The sequence below is a fragment of the Onychostruthus taczanowskii genome, unplaced genomic scaffold (genome assembly GCF_017590055.1).
Source record: "Onychostruthus taczanowskii isolate IOZ18803 unplaced genomic scaffold, ASM1759005v1 scaffold30, whole genome shotgun sequence".
NCBI lineage: Eukaryota > Metazoa > Chordata > Aves > Passeriformes > Passeridae > Onychostruthus > Onychostruthus taczanowskii.
The window spans coordinates 8701493-8724741 of record NW_024500350.1 but is presented as its reverse complement, the minus strand read 5'-3'; the positions used below and the strand labels follow the sequence as shown (position 1 = coordinate 8724741).

Genomic DNA, 23249 nt, shown 5'->3' with positions numbered 1-23249 from the left:
AGAGCTCCAACACCAGGCCTGTGAGCAGCCCTCCCACCCTGTGACCAGCCCATGCTGTCTCACTGGTCACTGCCAGGAAAACTTAGCAGAATGCTCTGGTAAAAAATACACACAAAGGTTCATTAAATTATTTATTAACCTAAAGCAGCAGCAGAGCCTTCCCCAGCCTTGGGGGGAAAGCCCAGGCCTGGTAGTCAAGTGCTTGTGAATACAATAATTCTCACCTGAAACATGGGGGCAGCAGTGGGGGTTCAGGCAGCTCTTGGAGCCTTCCAGGGCACAGGCAAATAGCAACCCTGGACTCACATGCAGAGGTCTGGCCTGGCCAGAACAAAGCTACTGCTCAGAGCCTGTGGATGTTGAGAAAAAACCACTTGCAGGAGAAAAACACACTTTTGCAGTCAATAAGGAAACAACAACTTTCCAGAATCTGAGTCTAACAAAGAGGATCCTTCAGTCAGCTTAGAGCAGACTAAGAGTCAGCCTCGAGAATTTTGGAAGGCTGAGGAGAAAGAAAGAGACATGACTAGACTGGAGAAGCAGCTCCTCAGGAGAGCCCCATTACCAAGCAGCTGGGTCTTCCCTGGAATAATTGTCCAAATCTTGGTAGATGAAACTCTTGAGCCTCCAAACCCCTCACAGGTAACAGCACCAAAATGGCAGCAGCAGCCTTGAACCTGAGAAAAACTGCCCTGAATTTGGAGGAGGCTCTTCCTAGGACCAGTTCCTCCAAACGAGTCTGCCACAGCCTGCTAGAACACAGCCAGCCCTTTGAGGTTCAACACCTCAGAAGAGTCAGCTGCCAGGCCTCCTTCTGTTTCAATAATTTACACCAGGGAGCATGCTGGCAGAGAGGCTGGGGGCCTGCCCAGGGCTGGGCTGATGTGTGTGTCAGTTTAAAAGCTGTGCCACAGCTCTGTGACAAAGGACAAGTTACCTCAGACTGTTAAGGAAGGAAGTTAAAAATTGCATTAAAAACACTAATGGCTGTACATTATCTTGAGAAACCTGGAATTTTGCAAGTGCACAAGAGAGAAGGGCTGCATGGACAGGCAGCAGAAGCAGCGGTGGCAGCCTGAGCACGCTTAGAGCACTGGAGAGCTGGCCAGAGCCACAGCGAGCGGCGGCAGCGCTGCGGCCCGGCTCCACTCCGGCTCCACCAGGGCCTGTGTGGCTGCACCAGTAGCTGTGCTGGTCTCTCTCCTTGTTCTGAGATGGGAACTCACTCTAGCCAGGCTTTTGCTTCAGCTTCCACCAGCATCAGGCGTGGTGGACCCTCAGTTGTGGCAGTTGGCGTGGGGAGGTTGGGTAGGGAGGGCTGAGGCACTGAACAGTTTGTTAAAGTACAGAGAGGCAGGCCCGGTGCCTGTGGGCCACAGCACTGAGCTCCCTTCCCCTCCGTTGTCCCAGCAGTCAAGTGAAGATCTTGCGAGGGGCAGCTGTCTCCAGCTGCCTCAGGCCCAGGGGCACGTTCTCCTTGTTCTCCGGCCCGGCCTGCTGGGGTCGCATGCGGAAGTAGCAGGCTCGGCACACAGAGTGGTACTTGTCAGCTCCTCCGATCACTTCAACCTGGCAGGGAAATTTGGGGAGTGGCTGCAGAGCCCAGCTCCCTGGAGGGAGCCTCTCTGTACCAGCAGGACTGGAAAAGTGAAACAGTTTCTGTTCCAAGGCACTCACCTCCCGCTCTGCCCCCAGCCTCTTGGTGTAGGAGGCCTCCCGGAAGCACTCCATGCACACAGCGTTCAGCTTCACCACGCTCTCCGCCAGCGGCACCAGGTTCAGGATGCTCCCAAAGGCCTGTGCGAGACAGCAGGGAACATGCTGCCGGGTGGGTTCCACGAGGGTCCCAAAGCAGCTGCGGTACCAAAATGAGTGTTTTACCTTTCTCTGGAAAGTCCCATCCAGAGCAGCAACAATGACTGTTTTCCCAGTGTTGGCCATTGTCTCACAGAACTCCACAATGTCTGGGAACTGGAGGAGTACAGGCACATCATAAAGAAGGATGGAGGGCAGCACTTGGCTCCAGATCCCACAGTGCATGCCCAGACAGCAGCACCAGGAACAAAGAAAATCAGAGCCGTGGAACGGGCTGCAGTCCCGCCCTCCTGTCTGCAGGGACTATAGGGAGGAGGCTTTGTAAGCACAGCCACACGGACCAAACCGCCCCAGGGCATTACTTCCCGCCCTCTCCTACAAGGGACACAGCCCTCGGTGTGCACAGAGGAGCGTGTGTCCCGCAGAGCCCAGCGAGCCCACCCCAGCCATGCACTTACGAACTGGCCCTCATCGATGCCGATGACGGCGGCACCCAGCGCTTCCTGGTACACGTCCTGGAGGAGCCCGGCGGGCAGGGCCTCCATGGTGCTCCTGCGGGCAGGGAGGGAGTGAGCCGGGCAGGCCGGGCAGCCCCGTGGAGCGGGGTGTCCTTCTGCCCCGGCAGCTCACTTGTCGTGTGTGGAGACCCCTGAAGAGCTGTAGCGCGTGTCCTTGGCATACTTCACCAGCAGGCACCGGTACTGGGCAAGCTGGAACCGCCGCACTCGCCGCATGAGTTCCGTGCTGCAAGACACAGTGCCAGCGGGCCTCAGCCTCAGCCCACCGCCTTCCCGCGCCCCCCGCCCGGCGCCTCCCGCTCCCGCCTACCTCTTCCCGGAGAACATGGGCCCGAAGATCACCTAAGGGAGAACGGTGCGGTCACAACAGCGGCCAGAACAGCGGGCAGCCCCGGCTCCAGCAGCCAGGGGCCCCCGCAGCCCCCTGAGCCCGGCGCGGCACCAGTACCTGCCCCAGCCCGTGCCCGGGGCAGTACCGTACCCGTATCTCCCCCCAGCCCGTGCCCGGAGCAGTACCGTACCCGTATCTGCTCCCAGCCCGTGCCCGGGGCCGTACCGTACCCGTATCTGCCCCCAGCCCGTGCCCGGGGCAGTACCGTACCCGGAGCAGTACCGTACCCGTATCTGCTCCCAGCGGGATGCACCCCACCGTTGCCGTACCTGCATCTGCTCTCACACCGTGCCCCAGGGTGGCACCTGTACGCCTCCGCCCGTGCCCCGGGGTGACCCCATACCTGTATCTGCCCGCGGGGCCGGCTGGGGGAGCCGGGATGGACACCGGGCACCGTCAGGCAGTTCATGGCGGACTGCCGGCCTGAGCCCGCGCGCGCCGATTCGGAGCGGCCCCGTCAGCCAATCGGAGGAGGACTCTCCACCACGCGCCGCAGCGCTAGCCAATCGCGAAAGGGTCTGCGCCGCCGCGCGGAGGCGCTGCCCAATGGGGACCAAGGGCGCCAAACTTTTTATTTTCCTTTGCCCGCTGGCTCCGCCCTCCCAGTCCCCAGCGACCAATGGGACGTGGCCCCGCCTCCGGGCTCTGGCCTCACCTCCACGGTCTGGCCCCGCCCTCAAGCTCGGACCTCGCCTCCGGGACGGCCAATGGGAGCGCGCCAGCCCGCCCCCTGCTTAGGCCCCGCCCCTCGGCGGGCAGGCACCGGGAGCGGCACCGGCACCGGGATCAGGACCCTGAGCAGCACCGGGAGCGCCCCGGGAGCGGCCCCACGATGGGCGGGTGGCGGGATCTGTCCGCGCAGGTACGGCCCTGAGGCAGGGCAAAGAGCGGCTCTCCCCGGGCCGCCGGCTGGGGGTGTCGGCGTGGCCCCGGCGCTGCCCCGCTGCCCCCCCGCAGGCTCTGGAGGACCATTACTCTCCCAGCCGCTGGTCCCCCCGCCTGGACCGGGACACCATCATCGACGCCCACCTCGCGGTGACGGCGGCAGGTGGGATCGCGGCTCCGGGACCGGGGCTGCGCTCGGTGCCACGGCGCCGTGCTCCACTGCCTCCCCCCTGCAGGAACCGAACGGGCCCGGGCCAGCGGGCAGACCTTGCTGCACGTGCCCTACGGCGACGGGGACGGGGAGAAGCTGGACATCTACTTTCCCACGGACCCTTGTGAAAGTGAGTGACCGGGTGGCGGGGACGGGAGCGGCGGGAGGACACAGGCTCACCCTGCACTGTGCTGCGCAGCATTCCCGGTTCTGGTCTACATCCACGGCGGATACTGGCAGTGCATGAGGTGAGGTGGGCTGTCGGTGAGGGGTTCCTCGGGACAGGACCCCCTCACCAGCTCTTGCTGACCCCTTCTCCTGACACTGGGGCTTGCTCTGGGGACACAGGGTCTGGCCAGTCCCCAGCTGGCCCTGCAGCCCCTGGCTCCCACAGCCTGTCTGCATCTCTCTCTCCCCAGTAAGGACGATTCGGGGTTTGCAGCCCCCCCGCTGGTGTCACAGGGGGTGGCAGTGGTGGCGGTGGGGTACGACATAGCCCCTAAAGGTAGGTGCTGGCCTGCAGAGGCTGCAGCTGCCTGCGTAGCACAGTGCCCTCCAACCCTGCCCTTTGTCCTCTGCTTAGGCCACATGGACACCATGGTGCTGCAGGTGCGCCGCAGCCTCGTCTTCCTGGTGCAGCGGTACCCCAGGATCAGGTGGGCAGCTCCCGGGTCAGGGGCTGGTCTGTGAGAGTGGCTGGGGGGGGCAAACAAGGCCTGGAGCAGGACAAAAGCTTTGGCACCTTGCTTCAAGCACTGGGCAGTGCCTGTGGCCACAATCCCCTGTCACCGCACAAGGCAGCGGCTGACGGATTGGGAAACATCTGAGCTGACACATTCGGGCTGTGCCACCTCCTCTGGACGGAGCAAAGCATGCCTAGTGTCCCTCTCAGTCACTCCCTCCTCGTGGCTCACTGCTCCCTCCTTCCAGGGGCATTTACTTGTGCGGACACTCAGCAGGGGCCCACCTGGCAGCCATGGTGCTGTCTACAGACTGGACGGAATTCCGAGTGGTGCCAGATATCAAAGGTAGCGTTGCCATGTCCCGGAACAGGGTTGGGAGAAGAACTGGTCTCCACACCTGGGACAAGGCTGTGGGGCTGATTATGCTAACTGGTTATGAGGTCCCAGAGCTGTGGAGCCACCCAGGCTGCAGCTCCTCACCTGGCAGTGCCTCTGCCTCCAGGAGCAGTGCTGGTGAGCGGCCTGTATGACCTGGAGCCCATCCTGCACACCTATGTGAACGACGCTCTGAACATGAGCCGGTGAGCTCACGCGCTGTGGGGACAGCCGTGGGGACAGAGCACAGGCGGGCGGTGTCAGTGGCCCTGCAGCCGCTCTGCCCCATGCCTGCCCCAGCTGGGGAGCCCAGCTGACAGCACGGGCGCTCCTGGAGCGAAGGGCCGCGTCAGCTGCCACCGGCGTGACTCCTGCAGGGAGGTGGCCCAGAGGAACAGCCCCATGAGACATGTCACCCCCGCAGCGCCAGCTGCCTGCCAGGTGCTCGTGGCTGTGGCCCAGCATGACTCCCCAGAGTTCCGCAGGCAGTCACAGGAGTACAGCCAGGTGAGCTCCAGGCAGCCACAGGAGCACGGCCAGGTGAGCTCCAGGCAGCCACAGGAGTACAGCCAGGTGAGCACCAGGCAGCCACAGGAGCACGGCCAGGTGAGCTCCAGGCAGCCACAGGAGCATGGCCACATGAGCTCCAGCAGCACCCTGCTTGGGTCTGGTGGGGACACTGCTCCAGGCACCCCTCACCAGCTTATCCAACTGGGAGGAAGAGCTTCTGTGCTGAGCCAGAGCAGTTTCTGGCTCACTGGAGGACACCAGTCCTGGCCAGGACATTATTCCTGCTGTTTGTCCAGTGCAGGTGGAGCTTGGGGTCCATCCTGCAGCACTCCTCTCTCCACAGGCCCTGCGTGCAGCTGGCTGGTCTGTCTCTCTGCTGGATCTGGGTGGTGTGGATCACTTTGATGTCATTGAGAGGCTGTCAGAGGACAGCTACATCCTCACTCAGGTAGGCAGGAGGGCTGTGCCAAGGCGGATCAGGTGGGCTGCCACCTCCTTGTGGGGAGGTGCAGGGTCAGGGGCTTTTCACAGGGTTTGGTTCCTCATCCCAGGTGATTCTCAACATGATTTCAAGAGCATGATGGCACCTCAGGAGTAAACAGATGGGGACCGTGGCCCTGTGTGTTGGCAATGGGCATCTGACATCCCCCGCCTGCTGCCTCCTCAGTCTAACACAGGGCCACCGCTGTCTCAGACCCACACTGTGCCCTCTCTGCTCAGCCCAGCCCAGGCTGGTGCCCCTTCCCTGGAGTGGTCCTGCCCACCGGAGCGCAGGGGACTGAGGGCTGCAAGGCTCTGACTGGGCAGCTGGATCATGAAGTTTGCTCCCTCAGCGTCCTTTAAACTGCACATTGGCAATACAGAATAAAATGGGAATTACTACTGGCTGGGGTAGTGCTTCCCAGGGAGCCACTGAGTGCACACCTGAAGCAACTGCTGCTGAGAGAATCCCTTCTTCCAGTGCAGAGTTCTGGGACTTGCTGACCCAGAACATGACAGGGAAGCCTGGGCAGCCCACTGCTGCTGTGGGACAGAATGACATAAGCCTCTGTGTATAGGAGTGACAGAACCATCTGGGCCAGGCTCCTGGGACAGTCCTGGCCAGACACAAACATTGACATTGCTGTGCAGCAACCCTGGCCCTGTGGCTGAGATGGTTCCATGTCCTCAGGAGCAACTTCCCTCCACGGGGACCTTGGCTGTGATGATGTCCCTGCTGCAAAGCAAGGAAAAGAGCACATTTGAGAGAAAACACCCTGCACAGCTACAGTACCAGCAAAAGGTGTTTATTTTGTGCACTGACTGCCTCAAGGGCTGGGCTCACATTGGTTTGTCAGGCTGCCTGTGAGGGCTGATGTCAAGTTTCAGATGGCTGGGAACACATCTGGAGCACAAAGGGCCTGGTCCCAGTCCTTGCTCTGGGCTGCCTGACTGCTGCAGTTGTGGGGTTGGCAGAATGCTCAGGCTCCCCCACTGCCTGGAGGCATCGGATGCAACCCCAAGGCCAATTCCTCCTGGCACTTCCTGGCCACAAATTCCAGCTTCCTCCTTGCGAGCTCAGTGTCACGGGCCGAGATGTTGCGGTGCCAGACGGCGCGCACAGTCCGTGCCGACCAGGGGAACAGCAAGACGCTGACAGCCTGCCCGGTCTCAGCCTCCTCCTCCTCGCTGACGGCACGCAGGCGGTCGCAGAGCTCGGTGGGGGACGGCCAGGCCCCCTGGATATTCACCATCACAATGTTGGTCTCCACTGCTGCCAGGTTGACGGAGCAGAGGGGAGAGTCCAGCACGTGGATACCTGCAGGAGGCCGAGGCAGTGCAAGCCCACTGCCCAATGGCCTGGAAGAGGCTACCTGCCCCAGCCCTGCCCCAGGTTCTGGACAAGGGAGAGCCCTTTCTCCCCCCATGTGGTACCAGGGTCACTGAGCACAGCACAGGGATGGTCATGGCACGATCCTGGCAGGTGAGGATCCCAGCAGCATCCTCACCCGGCTGGAGACCCGGAGTAGCCATCCAGGGATGGTGCTCGAGCCACCCGCACTGCTGGGCAGTGCCAGGCGTGCTGTTACATCCCAGCACGCTCGGGGCCCTGAGGTACCTTCCGCAAAGCGCCGGGCGTTGTCGTGGTCCCTGCGCAGCGTGGCCTCCGCGTGCTGCAGCCCGAGGCGGGCGGCGGCCGCCAGCACTCCCACCTGCCGCATGCCCCCGCCCAGCAGCTTCCGCACGCGCCAGGCCTCGGCGACAAACTGCCTGCACCCCGCCAGCACCGCGCCAGCCGGGGCGCCCAGGCCCTGCAGAGCCACCAACGGGGTCACTCCAGCTGTTCCAGGGCCAGCTGCCCCTCCCAGCCTGCCAGGTGTGTTCTTAGCCCAACACCTGCAAACAACGGCCAGGGTCCGGCTTGTGCTGGCCCCTGCCAGCCCTGCGGACCCCTCCCCACACAAGCACACCTTGGAGAAGCAGAGGGACACAGAGTCACAGTGCTGGGCAATCTGAGCTGGCTCCACACCCTGGGCCACTGCTGCATTCATCAGTCGTGCGCCGTCCATGTGCACCCGCAGCCCGTAATGGTCTGCAAGCCCACGGACCTGGGAGTCAGGGGGACAGCTGGTTTGGGAGGGACCCCTGGGGCATCTAGTGCCACCACAAGCCATCTCTGAGCTCCAGTGTCCCCGCAGTGCCATTGTGCAGGGCCCAGCTGCCCACGCCAGGCAGGATCGTGCCAGCACCATCCGGGGCTCTCACCTGCCTGAGATAGGTGAGGGGCAGTGCCCGGCCGCCCGCCGAGCTGTGCGTGTTCTCCAGACAGATGAGCTCAGGACGTGGGTGGTACTGGCTGCCGTGGGCCTCACGGATGGCCTGCTCCAGCTGCTCCAGGTCGAATGTGCCGTTCGGCAGATCTGGCAAGGCCTGGGAGTGCACACCGGCGACCTGTGCCCAGGGCAGGGAAGAGCACGGAGCTGACAGGGGACAGTGGTGGCGCACGGGGGCTCCAGCCCTCTGTCCCCTCCATCGGGTGTGTACAGCCCGCACTCGTGCTGCAGCCCGTGCCTTGGGACAATGACCCAAGGAATGCCCTGGCAGCGGATCCTCCGCCTGGCCGGGCCCTTGCAGCCAGAGGAGGGCAGCACGCGGCCGCCCTCCTGCACTGCCACCAGCGCCACCAGCGCCACCGCCCCCCGCGCTCACCTGCGCGGCCCCGCCGTGCTCGTAGACGTGCAGGTGGGCGTCCCGGCCCAGGAACAGCTGAGCCCCCCTGCGCTGGCAGTGGCACATCACTGGGAGAGAAGGGCCGTGAGGGAGGGGGCAGGGGCAGCATTCCACAGCCGGGGGGCACGAGGCGCTGCGAGCCCCGGACTCACCGGCGATGAGGTTGGCCATGGTGGCCGTGGGCACGAACAGAGCCGATTCCGTCCCCAGAGTCGCCGCGGCCCGGCGCTGCAGCTCTGCGGGGGACACGGCTGTCCTGGGTGGCTGGCGCTGGGCTGCCCCCAGCTCCGGGCCCCCATCCCGCTGCCCCCGGCCCGGGGGCTGGCAGGCAGGGACCCCCGGCAGGCCCGTCCCCTCCGCCCACCGTTCACCGCGGGGTCCTCCCCGTAGTCGTCGTCGCCCACGGCGGCGCGGGCCATGGCACGGCGCATCGCCGCGCACGGCCGGGTCACCGTGTCGCTCCGCAGGTCCACGACAAGAGGCGGGGCCGCGGCGGGACCCCGCGGCTGCCTCCCCCCGGGCCCGGGCACCCACCCCCGCCGCAGCACCGTCCGCATGGCCGGGACCGCCCCCCGCAAGGGCTCCCGGGCGGGGGCGGGATCGGGATCGCCCTTCCCGGGAATACGGGGCGGGAACGAGGCAGCGGCTCCGGCGCGGGCACTCGGAGCGCCGTCCCTACGAGCTCCCATTCCTCCATCCTACACCACGCACGGGTGGGGATTGCCCCGGCCCTGCACTGTCCCATCCTGGGTGTCCCACGGGAGGGAGTGCCAGGGGGATCCTCCAGAGTCTTTCCGTGGCTGAGCAGGAGTTGCTCCCGCCCCGCTGCCAGCGAGGCTGGCACGGGCTCGTCTGGCGCTGGGAGCTGGCTCCGGCCCTGGTTGCGTGTGCCCTGGCAGCACCGCAGGTGGGCTGGCGCTGCAGCGGGGCTCTGGGGTCTCTGCGCAGCTTCACTGATCTCGGCACTCTCTGCGTGCTCTGAGGGGACCCAGCAGCTTCTCGCAGAAATCCCCACTGCCCCTGAGCAGGAGGACGAGTGTCCAAAGCAGTGGCGAGACCCCCTCACCTCCCTGCGCTGGGCTGGACCAGCCGGACCATGCTCCCTGCTGCCAGCACGGGGGGCACCACTCTGCAGCACCCAGCACCTCTCCTGGCATTTGCAGGGGATAATAGGACAGGTGCATTAAGGCGCCTCTTCCCTCAGCCCCTGCCCACGTGTGGACGTGGTGTGCTCCAGCCACCTGTGCCATGCTGCTGCCTTCTCCCTCCCTCCCTCTGCCATGTGCCCGCCCAGCCTGGCTGCCCCAGGTCCCCTATCCCGAGCCCCCTGCAGCCGCCCCACTGGTGCCCGCTCTGCCCATCCCCCTGCCTGTGCCCCTGCCCATGGAGCCCCCTCCCTCACTATCGCCTGTCACCCCCCCCGCCCGTGCTGTCAGCCCTGCAGATGAGTGAGCCATAAACAGTCCTTCATGAGACGTTTTTCACACGCAGGGCCACATGTTAACAGTTTTTCTTTATTTACTGCCTCCATTTCCTCTTTGTTCCAGGAACTTGTCCTCCAACTTCAAGCTGCTCATGATTAGGCAAAAAGGCCTCTAATCTCCCCGATCTGATTTACCGTCACTGAGAGCAGACGCTTCCCGTTACTGGCCCTGGACCTGGGAGCACGGACAGCTGAGCTGTGCCGGCTGCTGAGCCCAGCTGAGCCTCCCCAAAGCTGCCCCGCCACACACACCGCCTTCCCGGCAGCTTCCTCTTCCAGTAAGCGCTGGGCAGTGCAGCCGGTCACGCCGCAGGTGAAGGGCTGGGGGAGCAGCGGCTGTGGGGCCCCAGGCCAGGGAGCCCCCCCTCCACCTGGGGCAGCTGCTGTAGGGCAGGGCAGCCTTTGAAGACACTTTCTCTGCCTGGAAGTGCTGGATCGCTGCAGCACCCCCCAGCATGGGCTTCCCAGCCACCCAGCCACTCCCTGGAACCTGGTGGGCTGGTTGATTGCCCTGGTGTGCCCAAAGCTGAAGGGCAGCTCATGGCTCTGCTGTGGGCAGCCCCCCCAGCCCAGTCAGGGTCCGCAGCCAAGCAGGGGCTCCTTCACTGGGCAGCAGCCACAGCTTCTGCAGGACTGTGCAGTGTGGCTGGGTGTGTTCCACAGAGCCCCTTGTCCTTCAGCCATGTGCCTTTCCCCGGGACTTCGGTCTGGGACCTGCCTTGGGGGTCCCCCCTTGCTACCAGCACCCACAGAGCTACCCCTGCAGGTGACCCAGCAGGGCCGTGGCGGGGCCAGCTCTGGGACCATGGAAGCACTTGTGGCCTTATGTGGAGCGGCTGAACGGACACCACAGGAGCTGGGCAGAGGGTGGGCAGTGCCAGTGTCTGGCCAGGGGCTTGGCTGGCAGCTGGGGACTAGCGGGGGGCTCACCTAGGACCACAGTGCACCACAGGACTGCAGTCACCACCTGCCCACACCAGCTCCCGTGGTGGGCTAAGCCCCTGCCCCGCTGGGCTCAGCTCCTGCTCCAGTCGTGCCTCCCCAGGGCTAAAATTAGCAGCTGAGGCCTGGCTGGGGAGCCGGGAGTGGAGCCCGGATCCCACCGCGGAGGATCGGGTTTCCCCCCTCCCTACCACAGGCCTGGCAACCACTGGGGCCGATTCCCGGAGCTGGGCCCCCCTGCTACCAGCCCCACTGGCAGCCCCATCCCCGGCCTGCCAGGCCCCGCCGCTGGGTCTGCACGTCCCCAGGGCTGAGCCCTGGCACATCCCGGCTGCAGGAGGGGCTGTGGGATGGGGGAGCACGGTGCTGTAGCTCCGGGGCATCAGCGGGCTGGGGCAGAGCCCTTTGCCCCTGGCACACACACATGGTTGCCCTGGGACAGGCTGGCAGTGGGCTCTGCTCCCAGCCTCCCAGGCAGAGCATGGCTGTGGCCATGGAGCTGCCAGTGGCCTCGGCAATGGCCCGGGGGTCTTGTGCTGAGTGCCCTCAGGACCTGGCAGTGACCATATCATGCTCACCATGAGCTCGGGGTGCTTTCCCGTCGGGCTGCCTTAGCCCTGCGGCCACACTGCCCGTGCTGCTCACCCTGTCTGCCCTTTGGGCTCCACATCCCAACGGGGTGGCACCGGCCCTGCCCGTTCCGGAGGGTCCCGGTCCCACCTGGGCCGAGACAGCTGCCGTCCGTCGCCCTCGAGGGACCTCAGCCACGAAGCCGAGTAGTTTCCTGCTGCCGGGAGCACCGGCTCCAGGCTCAGCCGGGTCGGGTCGGGCACCCGGGACCGGGACCCCGCCACGCTCCCGGGCTGCCGGTGACATGTCCCGAGCTGCGGCAGCGGCCGAGCTTCGGCCCGGGACAGACCCCCGGCGGATACAGTCGCGGGGCTGCCGGGGCCGTGGCCGGAGCGGGAGGCGCGGGCTGCCCGGGGAGCCTCGCTCGGAGCCCCGCGCAGGCCGCTGCCGGAGCCCGGTGGTCGCGTGGTCCCGGCCGGTGCCCCGTCCCCAGCCTGCGAGGCCGCGGGTGCCCCCCCTCCGCCGGCAGTGACTTTTCCAGTAAAACCGCCGCAGAGATCCCGGCTTCCCGACAGGCCCGGCCTCCGCGCCGGGGGGGCGCCGGCCGCCCTTAACCCTTCCCGGCCCGGCCGGCCGCGCGTTACCCGCCCGAGCCCGGGACCCGCCGGGTTCTGCCCGCCCGGCCTGGCTCGGCGGCTCCGGGGACCTGCGGGGGGCTCTGCCCGCCAGGTCCGGGGCGACGACGGCCCCGGTCCCCGGGGCCCCGGCGGCGCCAGGGCGGGCACCGGGACTGGCCGGGCCCCGGGGCAGTGGCGGCCGCTGCCCTCGGGGGCTCCGGCCGTGCCGGAAACGGCCCCCCCAGCCCATCGTGCCCCCCGTGCCGAGGGTTTCCCTTCTCAGGGTACGCCTGAACAGGGGCTGTTGTGCGGAGCAGATGGAACGTCCCAAGGGCCAAGGAGCCCGAGAACCGTCGGGGAGAAAGCCCCTCAGCACGGGGTACCCCGGGGGGCTGTGGGGAGGGAGCAGCCGGGGGTCCCTGCCAGAGCCCTGGTGCTGGGGCAGCTCCGGGGAACCCTGGGGGAGCGCTGGAGCCGGTCACGGCTAAAGGCTGCTGGCTGTGGCCGCTCCACATCCCCGCTCCAGGGGACGCCCTGGCCGGGCGGGCGAAGCCGGGCATGGCCGGGCACCTGGGCCCGTGCGAGAGCCACGCCGGGCCGTCCCCGCCGTGCCCTGCCTGCCACCAGCTGCTACACTGGCTGAGCCAGGGCTGAGGTAAGTGCTCTAATTGTTTTCTCTGTGGCCCGAGATGAATAATTGAGAGGTCTTTGAGGAGAATTAATTAGCCCGTTTATTGGCAGTAAATGCTTTTCTCCAGATGATGAAATAGATCCTGAGCCACACGTGGGGCAGGCAGATGCAGGTCATTGATGCTGTTCTGGAGCACGCCGCGCTGGGTCCGCAGGCCAGCCATGCTGGTGTCCCTTGCCCACTGTGGACTGGCACACTGGTTCTGGCTCCCACGGCCTCCCACGCTGCCCAGGTGCCCGGAGCTCACTGCACCCATGGCCAGCACTTGTGTGGGGAGCCTGGTGTTGGTGGGAGCGGCGGGCACTGAGGGGCAGGCAGGGTTCTGCAGCACAGTGGAAGCCCTCTGCCCCCATCATGCCCATGTAGTTTCCTGCATGCCCCCAGCTCACATCCCATCCTGGGGGCTCCATCCCTGTGCAGACTCTGATATGTCCCTTTGTGTCTCCTTCTTGGTTCTCCTGAATGCCAGGGTGGTGCCAGTTTGGGGCTTGTAGCCTGCACCTCCTCCTCACCTCCTCATATTCCTCCTTCTCCCCTGGGTATGGGGTGAAGGGCCTTGCATGGCCAGAAATGCTTAAACAAGGATTTCCTTGTTGCTGCATGAGCTGTTTGCCTTCTCCCAGGCCAGCCGTTAATGAAGTTTGGCAGGAGGCACAGTCAGCCCCCGGCGTTGGGTTTCTATAAATCAGCCTGGAGCTGATGTGTGGGGCTGGGATGGAGCTGCTCGATGTTGGTGCATGGGACTTCAGCTTGTGGGTCCAGGGAGCCCCTCTGGGAGTGGAACATCCTGGCATGGTGGAGAGGGCAAGGGCTGAGTGGGACAAGGGGGCTGCTTCCCACCAGACAGATCGGGGCGACCACACATTTCCAGGAATGGCAGAAAGTGCAAAGCAAAAAATAAAGCAGTTTCCCATGGCTGAGGTGCTTTGTCCTGATCTTTCCCACATGCCCACCTTTTTTGCCCAGACCAAGAGAGGCTGTTGGGTGCTCTGAACTGGGATGATGATCCTGCCCTGCCTTGGGGCAGTGTGTCCCTGTGTCCCCCTGGGCAGCCTCAGGCATGCAAAATGGGGCAGGCAAATCATCCAGGATCCTGGGAAAGCATTTGCTGCTTCCTCCTGCTGGAAGCAATGCCCCAGGGGCAGGGCTGGCACGTGGGCCCTTTGTGCTGGCAGATGTGCTGGCTGTCACTGGCACGGGGACACTGCCAGGGCTTCAGGTCCTGTGGCCTGCCGGGCTGCCCCGTCCCCCGAGGGACACAGGGATGCCTCAAGTGTAGCAGGGAGGAGGTTCCCATTGCAGAGGGTCTCCTGGGAATGGCTGCTCCTGGCAGCCCTGTGTCCAGAAAAGGAGATGCTGGGAAGTGGGACCTTCTCTCTGGGTTCCCACAGTCATTCTCTCTGCTCTGCTCTCCTCATCTGTGGGATGGTTCTTTGGGAGCCAGCACAGCCCATCTGTGCTGTGCCAGGCTGAGAGGAGCCACAAGTCTCAAAGGTGATGTTTCATTTCCTGCTCTGAGTGTGCTTCCCCCTTATCCAAAAACACCTCTACTCTCACTGAGTTCTCACAGAGTTTCTGCTGTGTGTTGAAACGGAGAGAATCCCCAGTCCCAGCACAGCTGCAGGGCTCCTCAGGGTCACCACAGTCTGCTGGGAAAGCTCTGGCCCCCTTCTCGCCCTCTCTCTAGTAGCCTGGCCCATGGTGGGGGAGCCCCTGGGCCAGTGGTGTCCCCCACAGCAGGACAGCGCCAGGATGGTGACAGCGGCAGCTGGCAGGGGTTTTCCAGGGGCTGCCCCTCCATCTGCATCCTCACGCCTCCACCCTGCCAGCATTCCCTGCACTCAGCCTGGGGAACCGCCAGCCCTAATGGGGGTGGGATGTGCCTGGTCGTAGCAGAGGGAAGATGCTCCATCGGACCTGATCCCCTCCCCTTCCCCTCTCTGCGCCGCTGGCGGGTGCGAGTGCGGCTGGAGGCTCCGCGCTGCAGCACTGCCCGGCGACAGTGACAGCGCAGGGGAGCCCTCGGCCCCTGGGACCCGCTCGCGACAGGGGCAGCTCCGTGAGCGGGCAGCTGCGGCTCGGCTGGCCCTGCCCTGTCGCCTCTCGGTGGGCCGCGGGGCCGCGCTCCGGGCAGGGACCCCCTGCGCCCGGACCCCGGGGCCCCCGCTGCTCCGAGGCTGCAAAGCCGGGCTGGGAACAGCAACCCCGGCGAGAGGTTGTGCAAGAAGGGGGGACCCGGGAGGGCACGGGCGGCCAGTGTTGAAATTCCATGCTCTTACAGAAAAGCCCCCGGGTAGAATTCCTGACAGGGGTGATTCATCCCCCACTGGAAGCGATGACTTTGCCTCTCCAGTAAACACTCCTCAGTTCAGCAGGGTGCCACTGTTCTGTCCTGCCACCCGTGGGGCGACAGGGCTGCCCTGAGCACCGCAGGAAGCACCGGGGGTGCTGAGGGCCAGGGGGCAGTGGGCGGCTGGGAGCCAACTGCTGGGCAGCAGAGTGGTGGGCACCAAGGGCAAAACTGAATCCTTGGCTCGCTGCCCCAGCTGCCACCCAAACCCGGCGCAGGCCATTGCTGTTGCCAGGTGCTTTGGAGGCCCCATCTCCTGCTGGTGAGGGCACACGGGACAGCCTTTTCCAGGAAGCACGCGAGGGCAGCCAGGCTGTGGAGTTCCCGACAGCAGCTCTGGTTTTAATAACAGCAAATCAATGTGCTTCCTCCCTGGCCTCCCCCTGCAGTGGCTTCCCCATAAGGCAAAACAACCCATATGAGAGCCCCAACTCTGGCCGTGATACATGGGGTTCTGAGTGCTGATGGCCCACACCTGCCTGCCCTGCGTGCTGCAGCCTGTTCCAGCACGCTGCCTGAACCCCAGCCCCGCTGTAGGGAGGGAAGGTTGGGGCTTCTCAGTGCTCCTGCCCACCTTTGCTGTGCCCACTCCCCACACAGGAGGTTGCTGCCTGCAGGGCTGCTCCATGGCTGGGCATTCCCAGCTGCTCCAGCGTCTTGCCTCCCGAGTCCAGCCCCGTGCTGTGATTCCGCCTCCTCCCCGTGGGTTTGCACAAACCTCGCGCTTGCTTTGTGCTTGTTTTGAGAACAGATTAGTCATGGCTCTGAGCTGGCTTCCAGCAAATGCACAACAGCACCATGGAAAAACGAGAACAGTGAAGTGATGACTCAGCAGGGCTCCCGCTCTGTCCCTGGGGTGCCAACTGTCCCTGATCCTGACTGGCCCCGAGCACCAGTGAAGACTACCCGGGGATGCCACAGCTGAGCCAGGCTGGGTGGGCGATGGCAGGAAAGATCCAGGGGCAGCGCCTGCCTGGCTGCCTGGAAGCTGCAATAGTGCTGGCAGGGCAGGAGACCAAGTCCTTGGGGGTGACAGAGAGCCTCCTCCCTGTCCCCTCCTGCACCTGGCAGGTGGGGGGGTCCCCTCCAGCCTGCTGGCACCTTGCTGCCCCAAACCCCCACTGCACACGTGGCTGGAACATCCTGCTGCTGGCAGCTCCAGCTCAGTGCCCAGCAGGCCTGGTGTGTTCTGGGGATGCCACAGCGGTGGGTGGCTGCTAGGGTCCTGCCAGGACCTCAGCAGGCTGGGGATCCCCGGCTGTGTGGGCTCAGCCCCGGACAGCCGGGCCCTCCCGGCCGCCACCTGCGCGGCAGTGACGGGAACTCCCGGGGCGGGCGGGCCCTTACCGTAGCTCACACCTTGCTCCGCAGCCCTGCCCTGCCCTGCTTGGCTGGCTGCCCGGCAGAACAGCGTGTTGCCAAGCCTCATTGCCAGGTGGCTTATCGCGATCCCACGGCGCTGGACACCGACTGGTGTCGGCTGCCAAGGATGAACAATGTAATTACTGGAATTACAGTAAAGCGCTCCCATTCCCACTCATTAAATGCTGAGACAGGTCCCTTGGGTCCTTCTGAGGAGCATCTGCTCCAGCTGTGCCCTTTGCCAGCCACGCTCCCCATCGTCGCCCAAGTGACGCCACCGGCACCCATCACCCCGCGCCCGACTGGTGTGGCTGGAGCTGCTCTCTGCTGATGGCAGCCAGAGCCATGGGATGGGCAGAGCCCACCAGGCTGGCGGGCACCTTCAGGCCCCCCAGCAGCGTGCACTGGTGGGGAGGGGGCAGGCAAGGAGGGCAGGGATTGCAGACACAGGGTCCCACATCCGGGAGCTCCATCCCCAGCCACATGTGTGGCTCTGCCACTGTTGGCTCCTGTGCCGTGGCCGAGGCCAGGACTGATGTGAGGCCAAGGGATGCTCCAGGGCTAGGGTTTGGCACCTGCCCATGGCTGCTCTGCCAGGGTCATCTGAGGACTCTGTGCCATGCTGGGCAAGCACACCCCAGGCAGCTGGCAGCTTGTTGCCGGAGCACCCACAGGGAGCCCTGTGACGTGCCGTGTGCCCAGGAGTGGCCACAGGCAGTGTTGGCACATCACTGCTCTCTGTGAGTGCAGGTGCAAGAGCAGCATGGCCCTGGGCCCAGGTCTCTGCCAGGAGCAGAACTGGGGCAGGGGGGCCAGGGCAGAGCAGCTCTCGTAGCTGCTGATGGAAGGAGTGAGGAATCCACAGCTGTTGGCTCCCTGGAGCTGGCGCGGGTCTGGCTGGGGAAGCAGCAACAAAGTAGAGTTTCCATGGGGATGTACACAGCCTGCTGGGCTCAGCTGCATCCCAAAATACTTCCTGACCTGGGCATGGCATCCTGCTGCCACCCCTGCTCCCTGCCTGCCAATAGCCCTACCTAGCCCTGGGAGAGCCAGGGCCAAGCCAGCCCCCATGGCTCCCCCAGCCACCAGGGCTCTGTTCCAGGTCACTGGCAGCTGAGCTGCTACCAGAACAGGGACTTTGAGCAGTACTTGAGTGCAGAGGCACAATTTGAGGGGCAGTGTGGAAACGAGGGGCTCTGGGGACATAGAGCTGCAGCCCTGCTCCTCCTCCAGCCCAGAGAGCTCTCTCTTGTCCTGGGCCTGCAGCTGGGACCACCACTGCCAGCTCTGGGCTCTGCTGAGGAGTTTGTGCTTGTGCTTCTTGGCAGCTCACTGGGAGCAGATGTCCCAGTCCCTGTTCCCAAGTGTCCCCATGGCCCTGGCCTGCAGAGCAATTGCCACGTAAGGAGCAGGTGGTGCCATTTACAGTAAGTTCCCGGCTGCTGCACAGCCCTTTCCTGCATTCTACTGGGAAACGTAGTGGTAGATGTGGGAATGTCCTGGCGCTGCAGAGCCAAGCAGGAAGAAGTGCATGAAGGGAGTGCCGTGAGGTCGGGGTGTTCACAGCAAGCTCCCTGCCTGGCTCTACCGCCCCAGGGACCTTCGGTGCCTTCCTTGGGGTGCCAGTGTGGGGCTGGAGAGCCTTCATGGGTCGGCTCTGCTTCCCTGTGACCAGCTGGATTTTCTGCATGGTTGGTGTAGCCAGACAGGGCTGCAGTGCTGACCGAGCCCTCTGCTGCCGTGCCCGCAGCGATCTCCGGCTGTGGTGGTTTCCTGTTTTGGCTCGGCAGAGGCTGGTACACACCAGAGCAGGTTTCCTGCACCCCTGACCCCACAGAGTTCAGGTTCATCATCCCAGTGGACACTTCCTTCTTGTGCCAGTAATGAGCCAGCAGTGTGATGGGAAGCATTGGTGGCTGCCCTGTACCCCATGGAGAGCCAGGCTGAGGCAGGACGGGGGGCTGCAGGGGCTGTGGGGCAGCAGCCTGTCCCTGCCTGACCACCCTTCTGGGCCCCAGCACCTTGTTGGGCTCTCACAGGGCCTGGTGCCCTCACCCTGCTCTGCATGGCCACCATCACAGCATGGAGGAACTGATGGCACCGGGGGCATGCACTGACAGCTGCACTAGGTTCTGCTGGTGCTGCTTGGTGCCCAGCCCCAGGAGATCTGAGCTGTGGAGAGCTGCAGGACACCCACGTCCCAGACTTGCCTCTAGAACCCTGTGCAAATTCCAGTCTGGCTCCTGGAACCATCACAGGATGACAGGGTCTGATCACCCTGATAACATCTTCCCCGTCCAGGAACCCTCCCAGGGGGAGCTCAGCTGCCCCAGCCCTGGTGAGGGGCAGAGGGGAACTGGCTGTGGGACATGTTTGATAGAGTGCTTACGAAATGCAGGACCAAGTCCGCTCAGCTGCTCTGGAGCAGGGAGAAGTTTGTGAAACATTCAGCAGGGATTTGCCCGCTGGCTGCCGCGTTACTTCTGCCGCGAGCTTGGCTTTGTTCCAAGAAACCCGCGGGGCTGGCGGAGCTTCCCGGATTCTTGATTCAGCCGCGGGTTGCAGCACCGCAGAGAAGAGGCCCTTGGTCGGCAATGCCAGGGCCCTTCTGGGAAGTGAAGAAGCTGGGGCTGTTCCCACAGAGATGGGAAGGCTGGGGTCTGGCTGGGAGGACATGGGCAGGGTGACTGTGGGCAGCCTGGCTGCTGTCCCTGGGGGCAGCTTCCCACTCTGCCCCACCTTGGGGTGCTGTGAACCCCTTGCTCTGCCAGGAGGGCTGGGTGTGCTCATAAACCCCCAGAGCCCTGATTTTCATCCCCTGATTTGCTTCATCCTGCCTGGGGGAGTGGTGATGCTCCTGCCAGCTGGGGGCTGCTGCGCCTGCAGCACTGCTCCCAGCCCATCACTGGCACAGGCTGGGAGTCACCGGTGCTGCTGGGAGCCCTAAACTCGGGGATGTGCCTCAGCAGGGCCTGGCAGGCGGCCACCCCTGCGCGTGGACATTCCTTGCATAGCTGTAGTGGGTGCCTGGGCAGGCCGTGGCACTTCTGGCAGCATGCGTGCCACAGCCACATGTAGCGGCCCCAAAATAGTCACTGGGACTGTGCCATGCCCACAGCCTGGACCGGCACATTCACCATCCCTCGGCCCAGGCTGATTCCTAAGGAAATCCTTTTCCCAGCAGCCCGGGTTCCCCGGGGGGGGCGGGAGCATTGCTCATGATGCCAGGCATAATGCTACAGAGATTGCAGTCTGGGGCCTGGGCACAAAGCACCTGGGCACAGCCTGCTCCTCACAGGCAGGGGCTCTGGGGGAGCTCCGGGGGCTGACCTGCTCCCAGGGGATCGCCCACATCCCTGCATTCAGCTCTTCAGCCAGGCACTGTACTACACACCAGCCAGACGCAGCTGCAGTTTATTCCCGTGCCTACTTCATGCCCCTAGGAGGACAGGCGCTTCTGGGGGCAAGGACATCCACAGGAGAACTGAATCCTCTCCCTTGGGCATCTGTGCCTGGCTGGGGTTCTGCACAGGACAGAGGTTTTCTCTCTGGGCTGTGGGAAGTATGAGCACTATCTTGGCACCCGCTACCCCAAGCCCACTACAGTCCCGGGGGAGCACCTGCAGACCCTTTCCTACCCACTCCTCAAAGCGCCCAGCTCCTGCAGCTCCTCACCCTGGCATGTGCCAAAGCAGGGCTGGGGAAGGCAGGACTCGCTCGGCCCTTCAGGAGCACTGCACTGGGGCTGTGCCACAGGCCAGCCTTGGCCACCAGCTTGGTCCCTCCTGTGCCCAGGGCCGTGTCTGCTGTCCCGTGGTTGCAGCATGTGTGCGAGCCGGGAGCAGATCCCATCCTCGTGGCTTGGCAGGCGCGGGACGTCGCAGGGCTCAGACATACCTGAGTGCTGGGACAGAGCTTACGCAGCCGGGCTGAGTCACCGGCGGGATCACCCGGCGTGGACAGCGGCTCCAGGAAACGGTGCTTACGTGGTGTAAACACATCCCAGCATTGTGCCGGGGCCAAGCGGCCTCAGGGGTGCAAGAGAGAAATCAAACCAAATCTGATGGTTTTCATTAAAAAATAGTGCTCTTTATTATAAATTATGGAAACATTTTCTTTCTGAATATAAATATAAATATGTGCAAAGTTTCATCTGAGTTTGGTTTTGGTTGAATTTTCAAGCATTGTTTTGCTCAGCCCTCAAGGCTGGAGGTGAAGATGGAATCTTTATAAAAGACAGTGATTCACGTTGGCCTGTAAACATCCCTTTGGTTAAAAAAATAAGAATAAAAATTAAAAAAAGCCAGAAAACCCAACCACTTCTCTGGGCGGACGCAGAAAAGCACTAAAGAGATGACACGCTCCAGGGGATGGTCCTGCTGCGTTCCTGCAGGAATTGGTGCCCTACAGAGCAGCACAGCCGGGGTCTGCGGGAGTGGCCGGGCAGAGGTGGGGTGTGACTGTAGACAGCAAGGGCCCAGCGTCCTCGGCGTGATCCTTGCAGATGTGGTTGTGTGGCACTCAGCAGCATCGGACGCGACGCTTCCCCTCCAGCTTCACAGCACATCAGCAGGACCATCACCGCAGCGTCACCAGCTGATGTGCACTAACCCAGACCGCGGGGCAGGGGGGATATTAAGGCTTAGTCCCCTGGAAAATGGCAACGTGGGGCAAAGGCATCGACCTCTTAGTCTGGGACTTGATGTGAAAGGAGCTTTCACCCACAAGGAGGCAGCAAGAGGTACAGTATGGGCAAAAAACACCTTCCCCTTAAAACTGAGGAAAAGTGATCAGGCACTCCTGGGCTCCAGTGCTTTCCGTTTCTCAGGGTGGAAGGGGCTCTCGCCAGGACACCCCCAGGATGGGGCTGGCGGGGCACACGTTCCCCCATGCTGTGGGAGCTGTCCTGGTTGCCCAAGCCCACAGGGGCTTTGCAATGGGTTCACTGTAACATCCACAGTCTGGTCAGAGCCATCTTTCTCCCCATGGAGAGGAGATGTCACGCTTGCTTGACGAGTCCCCCCAGCACCGTGCTGGCCACAGCCCTGAGCCCATGGCAGCTCGCCCCAGTTCCCCCTCCTTCCTTCCCGGATGGAGAGGCTCGGCATGCCCTGCCAGCTCCTGTGCCGGTGGGGCATTGTGCCTGTCCCCTGTTCTTGTGCTTGTAGCATGTGACCTTGCTCCGCTGGCCCCTTAGAGAGGGGCATCATACTGGTCCAGGAACTCCTTGATGGGGGCTGGCAGCTGAGTCATCTTCTCATAGGAGTCCAGGTGCCCGTTGACGGTCTTGCGGCAGAGGTGCTGCAGGGTGGAGACACTAGAGGAGAGCGGGCGGCTCAGCACCAGGGGGATCTTCTCGCCGCCTGAGTAGATGTAGTAGGTGCGCTTGGGGTGCAGGGCCCCCCCAGGCTGCTCAGGCACAGCGCAGGGTGTGGGTGGCATGTAGTGATGGACCAGCTTGAGCACGCAGTCAAAGCGGGGCACAGGCTGGCTGCTGTGGGGATCACTCTGCAGAGAGAAGCTGCCGCCCTCGCACTGGATGCGCAGGTTCTTGGTGCCCGACTCCGTCTTGACGCTGAGGGTGAAGAAGTGCCTCTGGTCTGAGCTGTCCCTGATGAGGAAGGTGCCAGCCGGCTCGGTGCTCAGCAGCAGGTTGGCCTCACCACCTGTCACCGTGCTCCAGTAGAAGCCGCTCTCCTGCAGCTTGCGTACGGTGTTCACCACCAGCTGGTACTCGCTCTTGGAGCTGAACGTTTTGAGGCGCAGGCTGGTGTCCAGGGGGCGGCTCATCCCGGCGGCGGGGAACTTGCTGTGGGTGACCATGGCGCAGGGAGCCAGCTTCGTGTGCTCGGGATGCTGCTGCCAGCAGCAGCCGCTGCTACACCATCACCTGCGGCACAGAGAGCGGTAAGTCCCGGCACGCCGGTCCCCGACTCTCCCTTCCCGGTAACATCTGCTCCCCCGGTCCCTGGCTGTTATCCTCCCGCAGCAACAGCGCTGCCGGGTCCCAGCAATCCCCTTTCCCAGCTCTCATTCCCAGAAAAGCCTGCACCCCCCTGCGCAGCTCTCTCTTCCCGGGAACCGTCAGCACCTATCCCTGGCTCTCGCTCTCCCTTCCCGGGGGAACCGGCAGCCTCCGTCCCCGGCGACTGTCCTCTCGCGACACCGTCGCTCCCGTCCCCAGCTCTTCCTTTCCGGGAGCACGGGCACACCTGCGGTCTCCCGCTCTCTCCCCACTCTAGGAGCATCGCTTCTGATGGTCTCCTGCTCTCTTACGCCCGGGGGCACATCGTTACCCCAGGCCACCGGTTATCACCCGGCTGAGGCACCAACATCCCCGGCGAACCCCTTTCCCGGACAGCACCGGCATCCCCGGTCCTCGGCGATCGCCCCCCTCGAAGGTCCCGGCATTCCCGCTGTCCCCCGCTGTCCTCTCCGGGACTCCCTCCCGCGGCCGTACCTGGTTCGCGGGAGCCGGTTTCGGCGGCAGAGCGGGGCCGGTGCGCGGCGGCGAAGCTGCCGAGGCGGCCCGGGGCGGCCTCTTATAGCAGGCACAACGCCCGCCCTCGGGTTCCTGGAACTGCGCGGCTTCTTGTAACGCGGCGGCACCGCCCGCGCCCCGCCCGGCCCGGCCCG

At 64.0% G+C, this 23249-nt stretch overlaps 4 protein-coding genes across 7 annotated transcripts; 1 reads left to right on the top strand and 3 right to left on the bottom strand.

Moving 5' to 3' along the window:
* Positions 1-139: 139 nt before the first annotated feature.
* Positions 140-3164, bottom strand: TK1 (thymidine kinase 1). The gene is made up of 7 exons (XM_041409185.1): positions 3068-3164; positions 2644-2675; positions 2446-2559; positions 2274-2367; positions 1882-1971; positions 1678-1797; positions 140-1569 (listed from the first exon to the last, which is right to left on the bottom strand). Exons 1-7 carry the CDS (start codon positions 3131-3133, stop codon positions 1414-1416), a joined length of 672 nt encoding a protein of 223 aa, XP_041265119.1. The 5' UTR covers positions 3134-3164; the 3' UTR covers positions 140-1413.
* A 298-nt stretch (positions 3165-3462) lies between these two features.
* On the top strand, positions 3463-6273 carry AFMID (arylformamidase). The gene is made up of 11 exons (XM_041409204.1): positions 3463-3586; positions 3682-3772; positions 3846-3950; positions 4020-4068; positions 4240-4325; positions 4404-4476; positions 4751-4848; positions 5006-5084; positions 5256-5385; positions 5732-5836; positions 5940-6273. Exons 1-11 carry the CDS (start codon positions 3557-3559, stop codon positions 5967-5969), a joined length of 876 nt encoding a protein of 291 aa, XP_041265138.1. The 5' UTR covers positions 3463-3556; the 3' UTR covers positions 5970-6273.
* A 385-nt stretch (positions 6274-6658) lies between these two features.
* Positions 6659-9167, bottom strand: LOC121338325 (probable low-specificity L-threonine aldolase 2). Its single transcript, XM_041409195.1, has 7 exons — positions 8963-9167; positions 8751-8834; positions 8578-8666; positions 8134-8319; positions 7839-7976; positions 7487-7679; positions 6659-7186 (listed from the first exon to the last, which is right to left on the bottom strand). The coding sequence occupies exons 1-7, from the start codon at positions 9153-9155 to the stop codon at positions 6849-6851; spliced, it is 1221 nt and encodes a 406-aa protein (XP_041265129.1). The 5' UTR covers positions 9156-9167; the 3' UTR covers positions 6659-6848.
* Positions 9168-20680: 11513 nt separating this feature from the next.
* Positions 20681-23195, bottom strand: SOCS3 (suppressor of cytokine signaling 3). Of its 4 annotated transcripts, none has more exons than XM_041409546.1 (2): positions 23074-23195; positions 20681-22503 (listed from the first exon to the last, which is right to left on the bottom strand). In XM_041409546.1, the coding sequence occupies exon 2, from the start codon at positions 22434-22436 to the stop codon at positions 21807-21809; it is 630 nt and encodes a 209-aa protein (XP_041265480.1). In that variant the 5' UTR covers positions 22437-22503; positions 23074-23195; the 3' UTR covers positions 20681-21806. The 4 variants fall into 4 exon arrangements, with proteins under 4 accessions (XP_041265480.1, XP_041265483.1, XP_041265481.1 ...); XM_041409549.1 differs by having other exon boundaries at positions 22978-23176; XM_041409547.1 differs by lacking the exon at positions 23074-23195 and adding an exon at positions 22705-22971.
* Positions 23196-23249: the final 54 nt, after the last annotated feature.